Source organism: Gorilla gorilla, chromosome 12 (genome assembly GCF_029281585.2).
Source record: "Gorilla gorilla gorilla isolate KB3781 chromosome 12, NHGRI_mGorGor1-v2.1_pri, whole genome shotgun sequence".
In the NCBI taxonomy this organism is placed as follows: Eukaryota; Metazoa; Chordata; class Mammalia; order Primates; family Hominidae; genus Gorilla; species Gorilla gorilla.
In genome coordinates, this window is record NC_073236.2 from 86,113,694 (window position 1) to 86,133,766 (window position 20,073).

The 20,073-nt window shown below is 38.2% G+C and overlaps 1 protein-coding gene across 9 annotated transcripts in view; it reads left to right on the forward strand.

Moving 5' to 3' along the window:
- The window catches only part of ASB3 (ankyrin repeat and SOCS box containing 3), a 192,842-nt gene that overhangs the window by 163,573 nt on the left and 9,196 nt on the right, over positions 1 to 20,073 (forward strand). For 7 of the 9 annotated variants that reach the window (XM_031007892.3, XM_019021083.4, XM_019021081.4 and 4 more), the window contains 2 exons: positions 586 to 843; positions 7,109 to 7,239. In XM_031007892.3, the coding sequence (XP_030863752.1) occupies positions 586 to 843; positions 7,109 to 7,239 (389 nt within the window). The remainder of the gene's footprint in view (positions 1 to 585; positions 844 to 7,108; positions 7,240 to 20,073) is intronic. The other 2 variants (XM_055377893.2, XM_063696187.1) reach the window with 1 other exon arrangement.

Consider the following 20,073-nt stretch of genomic DNA (forward strand, 5'->3'; position numbering starts at 1 on the left):
AGTCCCACCTACTCAGGAGGCTGAAGTGGGCGGATCACTGGAGCCCAGGAGTTCAGTTACAGTGAGCCTTGATTGTGCCACTGCACGCCAGCCTGGGCCACAGAGCAAGACCCTGTATCTAGAAAAATAAATAAGTTTAAAGTGGGAGGGAAATTGGCTAAGGTTATTGCTAAGGAAAATGATATCTTAGAGATTCCTAGAGTGAATCATTTAGTTTTAAGGATTGATCACGTTGTTTATTGATTTTGTTAACCAAAGTATTTTGTAGTAAAGATACTCAGTTGTACAAAATATCACAATTTGAGTTTTCTGTCAATGATAATTTTTAAAATGACATTTAAGATGAATGTTTTAAATTATAATAATACCTGTTCACAGTTGAAAATTAAAAACCGTGCAGGAAGGTGTAAAAAGCAAAAGCCCCACCACATTCTCTAATCTCAATCCACTAGATGTGTAGAAACCATCCACTATTTAATCTGCCATACTTATTCCCCAGCTGTAACTACTATTAACTATTTGTAAGAAGTATCTCATGTCAAAGTCTAACTTCTTCTTTTTTTGTTTTTATTTTTTATGGTGGAGCTGTGAGTTCTTTGGAATTGTGAACATTCTTTTGAAATATGGAGCCCAGATAAATGAACTTCATTTGGCATACTGCCTGAAGTACGAGAAGTTTTCGATATTTCGCTACTTTTTGAGGAAAGGTTGCTCATTGGGACCATGGAACCATATATATGAATTTGTAAATCATGCAATTAAAGCACAAGCAAAATATAAGGAGTGGTTGCCACATCTTCTGGTTGCTGGATTTGACCCACTGATTCTACTGTGCAATTCTTGGTAAGAAATTCTACCATAGTGGGACTTACCCTTTTTGAGTGAATATACTACCTTTAATTTCCTCCAGTTGAGATCCCAGTGTTTGGAGAAGGGTGTATCTGTGTTTTGACTGTGATGGCTGAATTGGGGTGAAGGAGTTGGTGGCTGCTAATAGTGAGACTGAATTTAAGCACAGAGTCCTGGGAAAAGGTAAGAGGTGACTGGAAGGAGGTATGAGGGGATAGATGCCAGTGAGCTCTTCTAAGAGGGATATTTCTTCGAATTCTGGGCATTCCTCATGCTTCTCTTAAAATGCCTGTAAGAGAAGAAAGAATGCTTGGAGCTGCTTTGGAGATTTCTGTTGTCTGTCCCTCAGCCAACCAGACTGAATACTCCTGCCGTACAGCATCCTGTGTATTTGAAACTTGTCACCCTTAATAAATACTGATTTCTGAAGTATCTGAGACTATAGTTTGTTTACCTCAGGTAGTTCCTCAGAAGGGCAACCCTCAGTGAGAGATTATACAAATGCCGAGTCAGAATTTTTTGGGGGGCAAGAAGAAGACTCTTTCTATTAGCCTCTAGCCTTTGCAAAAATTGTTAGTGTCCTAACACAAGTAATTGTAGTAGCGAGAGGACTCTTTTGGCCTAATAATTCAAGTCAAATGAGAAAATAAAATGGAAGTCTTCAGGAAAATAGAGGACTTGTTATTTTATAGAATTTCAATAAAATATCTAGAAGTCTTCACTTTCGTGTTTCAATTCTTACCCCGTGTGATGTCTGTCCCTAAGGCAATAATTTTCTTCTTAGACACGCTCCTTGTGTTTTTCTACCAAAGCTATTAACTCTGATTCGATATGACTTGCCCAGTACTTTCAGCCTTCATGCTCCTTTCTGGTTTCTAATTTATTTATTTCTTTAACGAAAACATAGAAACTGTCTGATACCTACTGCTGTGGTTTGAATGTGTCTCAAATTTCAGGTGTTGGAAACAGTCCTCAAATTCATTTGTTGATGATATTTGGAGGTGAGATATTTGGGAGGTAATTAGGATTAGATAAGATCATCAAGATGGTGCCCCAGTGATGGGACTGGTGGGTGGCTTTATAAGAAGAAGAGAGACCGGAGCTGGCATGCTTTTGCTCTCTCACTGAGTGATGACCTCTGCCATGTTATGACACAGCAAGAAGGCCCTCATCAGATGGGCCCCTTGACTTTGGACTTCCCAGTCTCCAGAACTGTAAGAAATAAATGTACTTTCTTTATAAATTACCCGGTCTCAGGTATTGAGTTATAGCAACAGAGAATGGACTAAGACAGAAATTTGTTACTGAGAAGTGGGGCTGTTGCTAAATAACGATTACCTAAGAATATGGAAGTAGCTTTCGAACTAGGTAATGGGTAGAGGCTGGTAAAGTTTGGAAGAACAGTCTAGAAAAAGCCTATATTTCCGTAAATGGAGTGTTAAGGGTGATTCTGGTGAGTGCTCATAAGATGAGAAGACTAGGAAAGTCTGAACCTTCCTATAGATTACTTAAGTGGTTGTGACCAAAATGTTGATAGAAGTATGGATAGCAAAGGCCATTATGACAAGGTCTCAGATGACAATTAGCAATACCCTGTTGGAAACTGGAGTAAAGGCCATTCTTGTTATTAATTAGCGAAGAACTGGGATGAACTGTGTCTATGCCTAAGGACTTTATGGAAGGCTGAATTTAAGAGTGATGAACTAGGCTATCTGGTGGGAGAAATAACTAAGTAGCAAAGCATTCACGCTGCTGCATGGCTACTTTTGGCCACTTATAGAGAGATGTGAGGGCAAAGGAATGATTTAGGACAGAATCTATAATTAGAAGGGAAGAAGAGTAGAAAATTTTGGAAAATTCTCAGCCTGGCTGTGTGGAAAAGAATGAAAGAGAATTTTCAGGAGAGGAACCCAACGTTGTGACTAGCAACCCTTTGCTGAGCAGATTTGTACAAATAGAAGATATCATCAAGATAATTAGAAAAAAACCTCGAAGGCACTCCAGAGATCTTTGAGGCTGCCCCTCCCATCACAGGCCCAGGGCTCTAGGAGGTCAGAATGGTTTTCAGGAGGGTTTGTGGGGTGGTACTAATTCTGTAGGCATGTAGAATGCAAGAGCTGTGGGGGCATGGATTCCTCCACCTAGATTCCAGAGGTTGTTGAAAACAGTCTGGGGGCTCAGGCAGAGACCTGTCCCAGGAGAAGAGCCACTGCAGAGAGCCTTTCTAGAGCAATGCCCAGTAGAAATATAGGGTTAGAGCTGCCACAAAGTTTCTACCAGGGCAATGCCTAGAGGACCCATGGGAGCAGGGCTGCCATTGAGACCTCAGGACTGTAGAGCTACCAGCATGAAGTGCCATCTTGGGAGAGCTGAAGTCTGAGCAAAGCCATAGGAGTGCCATAGGGGTGGGACTGAGCCTAGCAAAGTCATAGGGGTGGAGCTTCCTGAGGTAGTAGAGGCTCAGCCTCCATCCCAGTTTATCCAGGAAGCCTTGACGTGGAGTCAGGGAAGATTATCTTGGAGTCTCAAGATAATCCTCTTGAATTTTGGACTTACTTGGGTCCTATTACTCTTTGCTTCTTGGATATGTCTCCCTTTTGAATGGGAATGTTTGTCTTATGCCTGTTCCACCATTGAATTTTGGAAGTAGATAACTTGTTCGATTTCACAGGCTCACAGCTGGCAGGAATTTAAGGTGAATTATGCCTTGAGTCTCATCCCCCTCAGATACCAAAATCCATGTGTTACTGGAAAGGGGTCCCAATCTAGACCCCAAGAGAGGGTTCTTGGATCTCGTGCAAGAAAGAATTCGGGGCAAGTCCATAGAGTAAAGTGAAATTATGTTTATTAACAAAGTAAGGGAACAAAAGAATGGCTATTTCATAGGCAGAGCAGCAGCACAGGCTGCTGAGCTGCTTATACTTATTGTTACTTCTTGATTACATGCTAAACAAGGGGTGAATTATTCATGAATGAGTTTTCCAGGAAAGGGGTGGGCAAGTCCCAGGACTGAGGGTTCCCCCCTTTTTATACTATAGGGTAACTTCCTGAAGTTTCCATGGCATTGGTAAACTGTCATGGGGCTGGTGGGAGTGTCTTCTAGCATACTAATGCATTATAATTAGCATATAATGAACAATGAGGATGACCAGAGGTCACTTTCATCACCATCTTCGTTTTGATGGGGTTTGGCCAGCTTCTTTACCAAGTGCTGTTTCATCAGCAAATTCTTTGTGACCTGTATCTTGTGTGGACCTCCTATCTCATCCTGTGACTAAGAATGCCTTAATTTCCTGGGGATGTAGCCCAGTAGGTCTCAGCCTTATTTTACCTAGCCCCTATTCAAGATGGAGTTGCTCTGGTTCATACACCTCTGACACATGGATGCTCAAGTCCCTTATATAAAATAGCATAGTATTTGTGTCTAGTCTATGCACTTCCTCCCATATACTTTGTTATCTCTAGATTACTTATAATACCTAATGCCTTATAAATGCTATGTAAATAGTTGTTGTACTGTATTTTTAAATTTGTGTTATTTTTTATTGTTGTATTGTTATTTTTCATTATTGTTGTTAGTATTCTCAATCTACCATTGGTTGACTCTTAGGATGTGGAGGGCTATCTATAGTTCTATTACTCAATTTTAGTAATCCTTACTCTCTTGCCTAACCTGAGGGATTTGTGCCAATTTTTCTTGCTTCTTCCTGCTCCTAAATTAGGAAAAACCTAAGCAGGGGGAAAAAATCAAACATTGCCTATTTTCCTTTCCTCCCCAGCCAACTAAATGGACTACTTGTAGGCAGAAGGATTTATTTAGCTTTATTCTCTTAGAAGGCTTTGTAATTTATCCCCCCTTTCCCAATTCTGATACTGCTCCCCCATTTTCCCCCACTTGTGAGCAGTTGAGAATTTTTGTCGCAATAAGCCATTGGGTGTGTGCTGTATTTATCGGATATGTGAAATAGAAAAGAATTAAGAACTAGTAAAGTAGAAACTATTTTGAAGTAAGTTGTAAAACTTTCGGTATTCTGAATGGAGAATGCCAATTACATGTTTTTTACTCCTGAGGAGTAACTTTGGTTACTTTATATTCATTAGAAAAAATACAGTGGAAAATTTAACTTTAGCAATGAAAATGCTTAACATGGTCAAATTTTTGTTCACTGATCTTTTATTGAATGGGTAAAGCCAATGTTTACACTGCATATGATAAATGTTTTGCTTTCTTTGATCAAATTTACATTCAAAGAGCTATTATAAGAAACATTCTATAAAAATTCCAATATGTTGTTAAAGTGGATTTTGATTGTTATTTATATCACATGTAGGTCTGTTGCTTAATCTTTGTCACGTAAATTATAAACATATTTTCTGGGTATTGCTTGTCTTAAACAGTCTTGAAATTGTATCTGGCTGAATAATTGCCTGTCACAATATTTAAATGCAAGACTAAGTCTTCCTCTGCCTGCGCACCCCACCCCCATTTAATGGGATAATAGAACATAAATGTCATTTGTGCATTTAGTTGATTAAATGTCACTCGTTTATGATTGTACAACTGGTCTATGCAATGTAATGGTCACTGTAGTAAAGTAACAATACATTTTTAGTGGCATTATCAGTGTTGGTAAAATAAACTCACCGTTATATTAACTAAAGCTGTGCAAACAGATTTACTTGTCATGTATATGTTCAGATAACTGCATAAAAATGACTTTGTGTTTGGTCACAGTAAGACCTAAAGTGCATTAAGGCAGAAAAATGAAATCGTTAAAAAAGAAATAAAGAACCAGAACCAAGTAACCTTTGGTTTGGGACCCCTAGAAAGTCAAGGAAGTTGTTTGTCTTTGAATATGTTGTATCATTTCATTTATCCTCAGTATTTCTGATAAGTTGTGATTTCACTGAGATATGCTGAGAAATAAAATGTTTTCCCAAGACATCTGTGCTACACTTTAAGTTCTTCCTTAGATGTTTGCATATTGGAGAATTAAGAATTTGGGAAATAATTTTCATAATCTTTAGTCCATCATTTCAAAGATATTTTGACTCCAAATTACCAGAAGTGTCTTTGAGATGATGAGCTTAGATTGTTATTCAGTTTATCTTCTTTCCTTGTATTTCCTTTCCTTCTTTAGTTGTTGTTGCTCAGTAGTACCTCCAAAGAGGTGACCTTGAGAAGAATTTCTGTTTTGGTAGTGATTACTAGAAGCCCTAGTGACTTTTTTTTCTCCAACCATTGTGATGGTAGGGGGGTGTCTAATTGAATACAGGATAAGTAATCTTGTTAGGATTTAGAATTCTTTTAAAGGTTTGACTAAATTTTAAAGCTTCTAAAAATATAATACTGAAGTTTTCAAATCGTTTCTGGTAATACCAATTTTTCATATAATACTTTATAGTTTTAAAAGTATGTTTACTATGTTATCTCATATTATTTTCACATACAGTTCCCTGAAATGGGCAGCTTATGTATTATTCTCATTTTAAAGAGCAGGAGCTAGAGCTTAAATAATTCAGGCGACCTGTTTATAAGTAGGAGAAGCAGTGTTAAACATCAAGACTTTTCTTAAGCCAGTGCTCTTTCCATTAGGTTTCAAGTGCTTATAAATTTTGGGTTAGCCTCTTTTGAGTGGGTTGGTAGGGAATCTGACGTTATTTTGAAAGAACAGAGGAAGGCCTGTTTGGAACCCCTTCTTTCACTCCTTAAAGACAAGTCTTATTCTGTTATATCGTTTAGGGCTGAATTTATAATGGGGGGAAGGTTCTTAGAGGAGAACAGTTGTGCATCCCTGGGAGTTGGGCAGAAACAAGCCATACTTGTACACTTGTACACTCAGTTTAGGGATAACTTGGGGTGTTTAGGCTTTATCCTTTTAGGATTATTAAATTATATGTCTGTAAGGATGGTCAGTTTACATTTGGCGAGATAATCCAAATGGGAGGAAATAATGGCAAATCCGCTGATGTCATTGGTGCTGTCACCCATGAGAAGGAAAGTTCCTACTCTCTCTGAGGTTCCTCTTGTCATCTCTTAGACAGCTACATAGAAAGTCAATTCAGTTAATAGGAACCTGTAGATGATTCTTAATATCCTCTGATCTTGCCTCTAGTTGCATAAATACTTAACATGCCCTGGTTTTCTGTCTGCCCTCCTCATTGAGATTTTGTAAGAATAGGTATGTGGTGTTTGTTTCAAGTACGAACCCTTGGCATGTTTTGTTTCTAATATCATATTAACATCTTGCTAACATAGGATTGACTCAGTCAGCATTGACACCCTTATCTTCACTTTGGAGTTTACTAATTGGAAGACACTTGCACCAGCTGTTGAAAGGATGCTCTCTGCTCGTGCCTCAAACGCTTGGATTCTACAGCAACATATTGGTAAGGAAGAATAACTTTTAAACACACTTCACTACTTTTCCTTCTCTTCTCTAGCTGTGTTGTAATTTTAAGTGATAAGATTCATTGGTGAACACAAATTAGACATAATTTGCATTTTCTTATGTGAGGAAAAGATGGGGTTGTTAGGGGATGGCTAGTAATTCCCTTCAGTAAAAATCATATTTGATTTTATAATCTTAGCCTAAGAAACATATAAAGAAAAGCAGATGTTTACTGATATTTTAATTTTATGATATCCTTTTATTTTTAATAAGGATTATATACACAAAAGTAGGTCCTAAAAATCTGCTTATTCTGTACTTTGTGGTCAGAAAAATGCTAAACTTAATTTTTCTCTTTGGAATGTCTGTGGAGTTATGTTCTCTGTGTAATATTTTATCATATCTAAAAGGAAATGTAACCATTCTTTATACCTATCCTTACTGAATGTATACCAGTCTGTTGGTATGGTATAACTGTGGAGATAAGCTGAGTGCACATTCTGTGAACTGGTTGATATTTTAAAAGACTATTCTAGAACAAAATTTCAACTTACCTCACTTAAAAAAATTTTTAAGCTAGTTGAAAAAATGAAAGAACGCACAGTGGGGGAAGATTTTGCACAGGGAACAAGTTTAAACTGAACATAACATATGCAAAGTATCCCTATTTACTTTTTCAGATTTTTTTTGCTTTGACTATATTTTGTTAACCATATTATATGTCTTAAGTTAGGAAAATTGTTTCTTCACTGCTATTTTTACATGAAATGTAACTCTTCATAAAACATTTTGAATAGGTTTTTAACAAGTGAACTTAATTCATATGTAGAAATGTGTCTTCTAATTTTTGGAAAATTACATTTAAGTAAATTTTCTCAATCAAAAACAGACATTCAGGAAAATAGGCTTTTGAACTGAGGTGTATTCAAACTGTTAAGAGAGGTTTCTGTTAAAGAAAAAGAATTGATTTGGAGTCTGACCCTTCTAGTATAGAATTTCTTTAATGATAATGTTGGAAAACTCACTCTGTGTAACTCTTAATGTTGAGAATTGCATCTGCTTTTACTAATTATGTATCTGCAGCAGTAGAGAATAAATATCTGTTCAGAACAGATAGACTATGGAACAATGGATTTGGGAACAAAGAGTCAAAAGAGGAAGCATATGCCAAATGGGAAAATTATTGCTACATATCAATTAGTAAGGATATGTGAGAGTTTACCCTTAAGACCTTAACATATGGCAAGTTTGTCCAGATGAAGGTAAAAATTGTGCTTGAATACTGCATTACCCTGCAGTAGACTAAATCCATCAAGGGCTTCTTGTTTAATTAAGTACTAGGTAGAGTTTGTGTAGGGTAATAATCATCATCTATTGACAGATTTTTATTTTGGCTGAAGATTCAAGAAAGCCTTTCTCAGAGGCTTTTTCTGAGCTAATGTAGCTAATGGTTTTCTGGTTTGTTTCTCTAGCCAAGCCCTCTTTTCTTGTTTCCAGTCTCATTTATCCCAACTATCTTTTGGACATCTCCATTTGCTATCTCACATCTTGACATAGGCAAAATTGAACTTATTATTTTTCCTACAAATTCTTCTGTTTTGTCTCTGTTTCCTGGTTCAGGAGATGAGGTGGTTTGGGAGTGCTATTTACCAAGAGAGCGAGTTAACACTGGAAGCTGTTTGTTATTTCATCCATAGCATAGGGGTGATATTTGACCCCCTGTAGACATTTGGCAATGTCTGCAGACATTTTTTTGGTTGTCACAATTGTTAGGGATGCTATTGCCATCTAAGGGGTAGAGGCCAGGGATGCTGCCAAGCATCCTACAATGCACAAGACAGCCTCCTACACTAAAGAATTATCTGGCTACAAATGTCAGTAGTGCCGAGGTTAAGAAATCTGGATCCACAGTGACTCTTGTGTTGTCCTATCGTGGAAAGGCTTTTTATCCCTCTCCTTGTTACAACCTGCTTGGGGAAAGCTTGTATTCTTCCTCCTGCTTACATTGGTCTCTCAGGGTATTCTTTGGTGCTTCCTCTTCTGCAGACAGTAGGTACCATTACAATGCTGGAATTTTAGTAAGACTGGGAGAAAAACTTAGTTGCCTGGCTTTCATATGGGATTGTGACTCTCTTCCTTTCTATAATTCAGGGCTCTCTTGGGGGCACCCTTTACTCATCAGTTTTTAGGATACTCAATTTCTGTATGTTGGTCATCGGGACTCCCTCCTTTACCAGGATTTTGAGCTACAGGATCTCTAGTAAGCAGAAGCATTATCAGGGTTTTAATACTAATGGGCTCAAACCTAGCAGGACAACTCTTTGATTAACCTCTTTACAAAACTGACCTTCTTGCTTTTACCCCTCTTCCTCCAATAACTTATCATGATATTAACAACCACTGCCTTATCAATATGTTAAAAAAATTTTTTTTGAAAAGATACTTCTTGCACCTCTGCCACTGTTAGTAAACTCTTAGATAATTCCTAGCTTCCTAGCTCCACTCAGTATTCAGTATGTATCCCTAGGGAAATATTTTTCTCCCATTTTTTATTTGAGCCCTTTTCAAGTCCTGGAGATGCCATGTACTTGGTCAAAATTATTCTTTCCTCCCCTTTTTCCTCCCTAAGTAAGTAGCACCTTGCCATGGCAGTTTATAAACAAAAGTAACAACGCATTTCTTGCTTCTCATCTTTTAATCATTGAGTCAGATTTGTCTTCAAAAAGTTTCTAGCATCAGAAAGGAAATGTGTACCAGGTAAAATTTACTGAGTGGTTGCAGTTTCAGTAACAATCTTTTAATCAAGTGCCTCTTACATACCTCTTAGAAACATCAGCCTAACCACATAGTAATAGATGTCTTACTCAAAAAATTTGCCAACTCCTGGTCAGGTCTAAGTAATTAAATTCTTATAGATAAAAGCACTTGGCTTTAGTTCGTCCTGAACCTTTAATGATTAGATATATATAATTCTATCCAGAGTGTTGCAAATGGATCTGGATCCTAGAAGGGATCCTTTAAAGGACCCCAGGAAACTCTCTTGATCTTTTTATTTCAGTGTTTCCCTGCTTTGTTCTGAAAAGGATTTAAAACAGTTTATATAATACATATATATTACCACAAAACAGTAAAACAGAAATTAAAAGTAGAAGGAAAAGAAAAACGAAAAAAAAAGGTAGGGGATAGATAAAAAATGGAGTCAGGGAAAGCGTAGCAATGGGAATTTGATACTTGTCTATTGATAGGCTGTACATTTGGCTCTGAGCTCTGTTGTCACTGACACTAGGTGACTGGGTTCATAAGATAAAATAAACCCATTCCTCAGAATAGATTTTCTTGGATGCTGTTACAGCTTCCTAGACAATGTCTTGGTAGCTGTGGTTTCTTGGGACTTTCTTTTACATGGACTGTTGTTATCATACCAAAGTACAATTCAGTAAAAGCAGTTCTTACGTAGTCATTACAGTGTGGTTCAGGTACCTAGACTTCTGTTGCTATGACTTGACCAAGAGCTAGATTTTAGAATATCTGTAAATGGATGGCCTGTGTGCCTTTTGAGCAGTTCTCTCTAAATATTGTATGTCTCAACTCAGTTTTTAATTTAATTAATTAATTAATTTATTTATTTATTTATTTATTTGGGGGGACAGGGTCTTGTTCTGTTGCCCAGGCTGGAGTGCAGTGGCATGATCATGGCTCACTGCAGCCTCTACCTCCTGGGCTCAAGCAGTCTTCCCACCTCAGCCTCCCGAGTAGCTGGGATCATAGCCATGTGGCACCATGCCCAGCTAATTTTTGTATTTTTTGTTGAGACAGGGTTTCGCCATGTTACCCGGGCTGCTCTTGAACTCCTCCTGGGCTCAAGTGATCCTTCCACCTCAGCCTCCCAAAGTGCTGGTATTATAGGCATGAGACACTGTGCCTAGCTTCAGCTTAGTTTTTAGTAGTTGTACATAGCAATGAGTTCAAAGTTATACTACCTAAGAAGTATCAGAGTGCAGATATTTTGTATTGCAAATTGGATTGAGAACATATGTTTAAGTAACAGTTGATCTTCAAAGTAGAAGCAAAAGAAAAATGAGAAATGGAGGTTGATCTGTGGTAGGGTAAATACTCCAGGAACATTATGAGGATTCCTAGCTAAATATGGTGGGCTAAGCAAGTATCCAGTTTAAGCAAAAATTTCCCTTGAAACTTTGAGCAATGCCCCTAGTTTTGAGCAATGTTCTTTTCTCACATGCCCTTCAAGATAAATCATCTGTGGTAGGTACACCAAGGTAACTACATATGATAATTTATTTTATGAGATTGTTAGATGCAGAAACAAAGCTTAGGGTTAGGAATCATTGGTCTGTAATCCTTTCTGATAATAATGAACTAGCATTCCAGTTGTCTGCTAAAGCCATTTCTAGTTTAGGATAATAAAACCTATTAGTTTTTAAAAGAATATTTGTTTTTCTGTTTTCTTTAGCAAGAACATGTATCTTGCTCAGTTTATAACATATCATTAAGTCACTTGTTAAAAAGATGAGAGTTGGAGCACAACCTTATTTTATGCCAAAGAAAAATTTTAACTTTTCTGCTGACTTCAACCTTATGGTAATGCTCTGGTGCAGGTTCTGCATGAACAGCAGACAGAATATAATGGTTAAAGGTTGAAGCTCTAGAATTAAATAGACATGCCTCCATCGCTTTCTCTTTTTTTTTTCCTTTGACTACCCAAATTTATTCATTTTAAACTTGACATGATTTATCTTTTTTAACTCTTAATATAGCACTAGAACCTCTTTAAAATTTCATGGAAATAAAGGATTTATGACATATTTAAAATTTATTGGCTAAAATTTTTAAAAAATTTTAGATCGATTTATTTCAGGCCATTGTAATCTGGTTTATATGATCCTAGAGGGATAAGTGTGTACCACAAATCCTTTTTTTTTTTTTCTTACACTTTAAGTTCTGGGATACATGTGCAGGACGTGCAGGTGTGTTATGTAGGTATACACGTGCCCTGGTGGTTTGCTGCACCCATCAACGCATCATCTACATTAGGTATTTCTCCTAATGCTATCCCTCCCCTAGCCCCCCACCTCCCAACAGGCCCCCAGTATGTGATGTTCCCCTCCCTGTGTGCATGTGTTCTCGTTGTTCAACTCCCACTTATGAGTGAGAAAATGCAATGTTTGGTTTTCTGTTCCTGTGTTAGTTTGCTGAGAGCCTCCATCACTTTCTAGCTATGGAGAAGTTACTTATATCCCTGAGCTTTGGTTTCCTCAATTATAAGAAGAGATGGTAATAGTAGCTACCTCATATCATTTTCACAATAGATCTTGTCATTGTGGCAAAGACAGACCTCAGTTAACTGAGTTCCATTTCATTTTTATCTTCCCTGGAACAAAGAAAGACTGGATTTTTCAGCTTTGATTGTTACATGATTGAGGCAAGTGGTCAAAGCATAAACCATTGCATGTAAGCACTCTTTGCTCTCCCTTTCCTTGCTGAAGCAGTTTGAAAGCTCATGTTTGAGATGGTGGTTACACAGGATGGTTGACACCTGGGACACTCAAGTGTCATTTTAGGAGAATTGCCTGACCTGCAGAGGATTTTGCATGAGCAACAAGTAAACCTGTGTTGTATTAAGACACTGGTTTTTCGGGTTTATTTGTTAGCATAGCATAACCTAGCCTATAGCCAAGTTAACTTACAACCAGATCCTATCCCAGAGTCAGTGACCAAGGAAAGGTCAATAAAAACAACAAATAGGCCAGGCGTGGTGGCTTACGCCTGTAATCCCACTTTGAGAGGCCGAGGTGGGAGGATTGCTTGAGGCCAGGAGTTTAAGACCAGTTGGGCAACATGGCAAGACCCCATCTCTACAAAATAAAATAAGAAAATTAGCCAGGCATGGTGGTGAATGACTGTAGTCCCAGCTGCTTGGGAGGCGTAGGCAGGAGGATCGCTTGAGCCCAGGAGATCAAGGCTGCAGTGAGCTGTGTTCATGCCATTGTACTCCAACCTGGATGACAGAGCCTGATCCTGTCTCTTAAAAGAAAAAAAAAGAGCTACAAATAATGGAGCAGTATATACTTGGTAAGAGTATTTATATGAGTGATCTATGGTGCAATAACTCACCACCTGCTCCTTATTTTAAACATTAATATGCAAAGCCCTAACTTACAGTTTTTAAAGGACATGTTCAATAAACTAAGTTTGGTGGGAAGTGGGGTAATAGTGGGCCTTTTAAAATATATGGGTTAAACTGTGCAGTTTGTCTGTCATGGGGGCCATGATCATAGAGTTAATAAAGCTAAATATTTGGTGAGAATCAGAGCTCATTCTTCACAGTAGTTCTTAACTCTAGATTCATTTCCTCTGGATGTTTTTCACCTGGGTGAGGCAGTATTACTAAGAACTCAATCAGTAATTGCCTGTTATCTTAAAAAACTGGACACATGACCTTTCATTTGTTGAGCTGGAAACTTTCAACCTCCCAGACACCAGCCATGTGTGGACCTTCACAAGTTTAGCAGATTCGTGCCTTGGTTAACATTGCCTACATTCTACCTTATTTCTAGATTTAAGAGCCAGACTGGGATTTTTGTTTTTGTTTTTTTTTTTAGCGAGAAATTTATAGTTAAACTTGACATTTTAACAGGGTTCCAACTGCCCACTTACAATTTTAACTTCACATAGCCTCTTGTTAATCCAAGTTTTTTGGGTTTTGTTTTTGTGGGGAAATTCTTATTAAACTAGATACTAATGGGTTGTACTCACATTTGCTGGGACATTTTGCTGTTAAAACTATTTTAAAGTTATCAGCATGTCTGTTGGTACGTTAAGAAAGGAGAAATTGGCCAGGCGCGTTGGCTCATGCCTGTAATCCCAGTACTTTGGGAGGCCGAGGCAGGCGGATCACCTGAGGTTGGGAGTTCGAGACCAGCCTGACAAACATGGAGAAACCCTGCCTCTACTGAAAATACAAAATTAGCCGGGTGTGGTGGCAAGCGCCTGTAATCCCAGCTACTCGGGAGGCTGAGGCAGGAGAATCGCTTGATTCTCCTGCAGGAGGTGGAGGTTGCAGTGAGCCGAGATTGTGCCATTGCACTCCAGCCCGGGCAACAAGAATGAAACTCTGTCTCTCTCAATAAATAAATAAATAAATAAGGAGAAATCATGTCCTTAGAGTAAACAGAGGTGTTTTTTTTTACATGTTCTAAGTATGAGATCACCAGTATTGGTTTGAAAGCCCACCCCACTCTTTCCACATAACTACTTTATTTATTGACTGTCGGATATTTACTAGGTTCCTGTCTGAAATAAGTATTATGAAAAAGCTAGTATTAAATATCATCCAGCTTCTTAGGGAACTGAACAAGATTAGAAGGAAAGGTTTCTTGTAGCTGCTTAGATGACAGCTCCCTTGAACATGAAAAAATTAAAGGTGACCAATATATAAAAGGCACAAAACCGTGGCTCTGAGGAGGGTGTTGGGGGCAGTGGGTGAAAAATTGTTAAGGGGTTAATGCAGAGTTCATGGTCCTTGGTTTGAAAATGAGATATACTTTTATTTTCTCTATGATTTGTCTTTCTTGGTTGGCCTGAATTACAGAATTTAGAACCTTAAAAATTAAAATAACCATCCAGAAGTAGAACTGACCCAATCACGAGAGCTCTCATTTTGCCCAAGTTTCCTGTTGGTTCTGAAGATGATCAAAGGAAGCTATAGAGAGTAGCACTTCAAGAGGCTTCTTCCATGATACTTCAGAAAGGGAAGGGGAGCAGAATCATGTGATAATAATGCGGCTTTAAAAAGGCTGTTGTAAAGGTAGCACCAGAACCTCACTTCTGCATCCCTCTTGCCTCTTCTATCTGTCATGACCCTTTTTAAGGGAGTTCCCATGTGACAGTTCCATACAGGATCAGCCCAAGGCACTGGATGAAGCCTCTAAGAACAGATCATTTGTATCTATTGGAGATTGTGGAATTTTAAGACCCACCATTTCTTACATAAAGAAGGACTAGATTGTGTGAAATGTCAGCCAATGCCCTTTCTCCAGGTTAAATGTGTGATCTGCTCTAGAGTGTGTGATTTTGGGGAAAATTCTTTGTAACATGGTTCATGTTTTTTTGGATAGAGGTTCATAGTTGGTGCAGAATTCATCTGGAGGAGACAAAGAAATAGCAGATGCAGATCAAGAAAGAGTCACTTACCATAATCCTCATCTTTTTATAAGGTGGTCTTTCCATACCACATATATTTCTTTGGACTTGCTTCTTAGTGGCTGTTAAGATAATGGGCCACAAAATTGTAGCAGGGAAGGTTAGGAGGTTAGAATATGCTAAGTTAGAAATAAAATTGAAACATAAAAAGACTGTCTTCTATGATGACATTTTTTATTTTCTCTGGTGGGGGAAAGGTGGACAAGTAGTTCCTTAATTTGCTGATCCTGCGCAGCTGCTTTAATTGTAGATGAGAAAGTTCTTCCATTTCTGGAGAAACATTAGTTACAGTTGATAGGTTACCATATATGGTCAGTTCTACTTTGTAATTATCCTCCAAATCCATTCTTCTTATTCCATCTCTTCTTCTACTGCCTTTGTTGATTGCAATGATCATTTCTGACTTACTTGACTTCAGTATACTCCTGAGTGCTCAGCCTCTGTTATTCTCAAAATCACTGTTAAATAAAATGTGTTTGAATATACCATGCCCCTTAAAAAAGAGAATGTAAAAGAACTCAATTTCTCCCAGAGTAAAGGTCAAACTCTAGCAAGGCATATAAGGGCTCTTCATACTCTGGCCCTTTCCATGCCTCCCCATGCTGTCCCACCATGAGTACTGCATATTAGTACTTGTTTTCCTAAATACTACACTTCACAGATGTGCCAACATTTTCTCCAAGACATTAAGATCCTCTAACATTCCTCCCCTGCTCCTTTTAACGTTATTGATTCATACTTGTAGTAATTCATCTCTAAATAATCTCCTCCTCAGCGTTATGTTTCCTGACACTCTTCTAACCATTTCCTCTCTCTTTTACATATTGGCTACATTAAGGGTCTCAGTAGGTTTCCTAACACCTGGTACTTACCTCTCAAACTGCATTGCATTTGCAGATTTTTGAGAGTGCACCGTTTAAAAACAGAAGAGCATTTTTCACATTCTCCTCATCTGATCAGAAAAATATCTTCTCAGCTTAAGTCAATGAGATGTTTCCTATAAACTGGCGAGAAGACAGTGGGACTACCCAGGATAAACTGGCTAAATCCAAAAGTGTTTGAAGATTGGTTGATGGGAGGTCAGCTTCTGTCTAGTTGCTTCCATTGACAATACATTTTTAATGAAATGCTCTTTCTCATAATCAGTGAGAACCATGAGAATCATTATGGCTGATCCTAAAACTGTTCATCTAAATCGAATTCTGGTAATCTCCTTTATTCATGAATTAGGAATTATTTACTATCAGGAATAGTAAAAGCAATAATAATGAACTTGGTTTGAAATGATTAGGTAGAGTGGCATAATTGAAGGTGGAAAGGTGGTTAGGACAGAAGCTTTAGCTTCTCGTAGTCTGTCCGTTTGAGAACTTCTAACCACTCTGTAGTGTTAGTTAGTGCCAAATGTGGACCACTGGCAGAAGTCTTCAGTGAAGAGAGGCTTTCATGGAAGTATTTTTATTGGTAGGCATGTACGAATCTAGTTATTTATTAATTCCTTAATTAGTGGTTTCCTTGATTACATGTCAGCTGTGTATCAGACACTGGTTTAAAATTTGTAAATGATATAGCTAAAGCATCTACATTAAAAAAGTAGAAGAACTCCAAATAACCTAATGATGCATCTTAAAGAACTAGAAAAGCCAGAGCGAACCAAACCCAAAATTACTAGAAGAAAAGAAATAATAAAGATCAGAGCAGAAATAAATGAAATTGAAGCAAAGAAAACAATATGGAAGTTCAATGAAACAAACAGTTGGTTTCTTGAAAAGATACACAAAACTAACGAACATTTAGCCAGACTAAGAAAAAAAGATCCAAATAAAATCAGAGAAGAAAAAGAAGACATTATAACCGATACCATAGAAATTCAAAGGATCATTAGAAGCTACTATGCCAAGAAATGGGAAAATCTGGAAGAAACGGATAAATTCCTCGACACATACAATCTTCCAACATTGAACAATGAGGAAGTCCAAAACCTGAACAGACCAATAACAAGTAATAAGATTGAAGCTGTAATAAAAATTTCCCAGCAAAAAAAAAGTTCAGGACCTGATGGCTTCACTGCTGAATTTTACCAAATATTTAAAGAAGAACTAATACCAATCCTCCTGAAACTATTCTGAAAAATAGAGGAGGAAATATTTCCAAATGTACTGTATGAGGCCAGTATTACCCTGATACCCAAACCAGACAAAGACACATCAAAAACAAAACAAAACGAAACCAAAAAAAAAAAAAAAAACTACAGGCCAGTATCCCTGATGAATATTGATACTCAACAAAATACTAGCAAACCGAATTCTACAACACATTTAAAAGATCATTTGTCATGACCAAGTGGAATCTATCCCAGGGATGCAAGGGTGGTTCAACATATGCAGATCAATCAGTGTGATACGTTATATCAACAAAGTGAAGGACAAAACCCATATGATCATTTCAATTGATGCTGAAAAAATATCGGATAAAATTCAACATCTCTTCATGACAAAACCCTCAAAAAACCGGGTATGCCTCAATTCAGTAAACACCATGTATGAGAGACCCACAGCTCATATCATAGTGAAAGGGGGAAATACTTGAAGCTTTTCCTCTAAGATCTGGAACATGACAAAGATGCCCCCTTTCACCACTATGATTCAACACAGTAGTGGAAGTCCTAGTTAGAGCAGTCAGACAAGAGAAAGAAAGAAAGGGCATCCAAGCTGGAATGGAAGAAGTCAAAATGTCCTTGTTTGCAGATGATATGATTTTATATTTGGAAAAACCTAAAGACTCCACCGAAAACCTATTAGAACTGATGAACAGATTCAATAAGTTTTCAGGATACAAAATCAACATACAAAAATTGGTAGCATTTCTTTATGCCAGCAGTGAACAGGCTGGGCGCAGTGGCTCACACCTGTAATCCCAGCACTTTGGGAGGCCGAGGTGGGTGGATCACCTGAGGTCAGGAGTTCGAGACCAGCCTGGCCAACATGGTGAAACCCCATCTCTACTAAAAATACAAAAATTAGCCGGGCGTGGTGGTAGGCACCTGTAATCCCAGCTACTCAAGAGGTTGAGGCAGGAGAATCACTTGAACCTGGGGGGTGGAGGTTGCGGTGAGCCGAGATCGCACCACTGCACTCCAGCCTGGGTGACAGAGCAAGACTCCATCTCAAAATAAAAGCAAAAAGTGAACAATCTGAAAAAGAAATAAAAAATTAATCTCATTTACAATAGCAACAAATAAAATACCTACAAATTAGTGTGACCAAAGAAGTGAGAGATCTCTACAATGAAAGCTGTAAAACACTGATGAAAGAAATTAAAGAGGATACACCAAAAGAGGAAATATATTCCATGTTCATTGATTGAAAGAATCAATATTGTTAAAATGGCCATACTGCTTAAAGCAATCTACAGATTCAATGCAATTCCTATCAAAATACCAATGACATTCTTCACAGAAATAGAAAAAGCAATCCTAAATTTTTTTTTTTTTTTTGAGACGGAGTCTCGTTTTGTCACCCAGGCTGAAGTGCAGTGGCATGATCTCGGCTCACTGCAACCTCTGCCTCCCGGATTCAAGCAATTCTCCTGCCTCAGCCTCCCAAGTAGCTGGGGTTACAGGCATGTGCCACCATGCCTGGCTAATTTTTTTGTACTTTTAGTAGAGACAAGGTTTCACCATATTGGCCAGGCTGGTCTCAAACTCCTGACTTTGTGATCCACCCACCTCAACCTCCCAAAGTGCTGGGATTACAGGCATGAGCCACCGCGCCCAGCCAGCAATCCTAAAATTTATATGGACCCACAAAAGACTCATAATAGCCAAAGCTATCCTGAGCAAAAAGAACAAAACTGGAGGAATCAGATTACCTTACTTCAAATTGTACTACAAAGCTATAGTAACTAAAACAGCCTAGTACTGGCATAAACACAGACACATAGACCAATGAAACAGAATAGAGAACCCAGAAACAAATACAGAAACCTGCAGTGAACTCATTTTCAACAAAGGTGCCAAGAACATACATTTCTGTGGTGCCTGGGATTTGTTTGGTATTTCACTTTATAAAATGCTTTTGCAAATGTGTTCAAACTTGAACGTAAAAGGGAAGGATTCAGGGTTGTGGCAGAGTTTTCTTTTTGAGATGGGAGGAGCTTGATCATGTTTTATAGATCAAGAGGGTCTCAGTTTATAAAACGACATCAAAGATTCAGAGATAAAAGGGGTCATTTGTGTAATGAAATTTCATATAGGCCAGTTGGAGACGGGATTAGCCTCAGGTAGACCCATTTCTTTGAGATGGAGAAGAAAGATGAGGATGGGGTGGACAGAGATAAATTTATAGCTTGGGGATTGGAAGCTCAGAAAAAAAAGCCCTTAAGACCAGTTTTTACTGTGAAGTTGGGAGTAAAGTCTTGCTAAGGAGGAGATTGAAGTGAGAATTGGGTAGGGGACTTGGTGTTTTGGAATGGTTGCTGTGGGAAACCAATTGAGAACCACTGAAAGATTTGCAGAGCAAAACCCTGCAGGTCTGGTAGAGGTTGGAAGTGGAACCAGTTCATGTAGTTGTATTTTCCAGCATTGCTTAGTTTTCTTTGTATTGGGGTGCAGAAG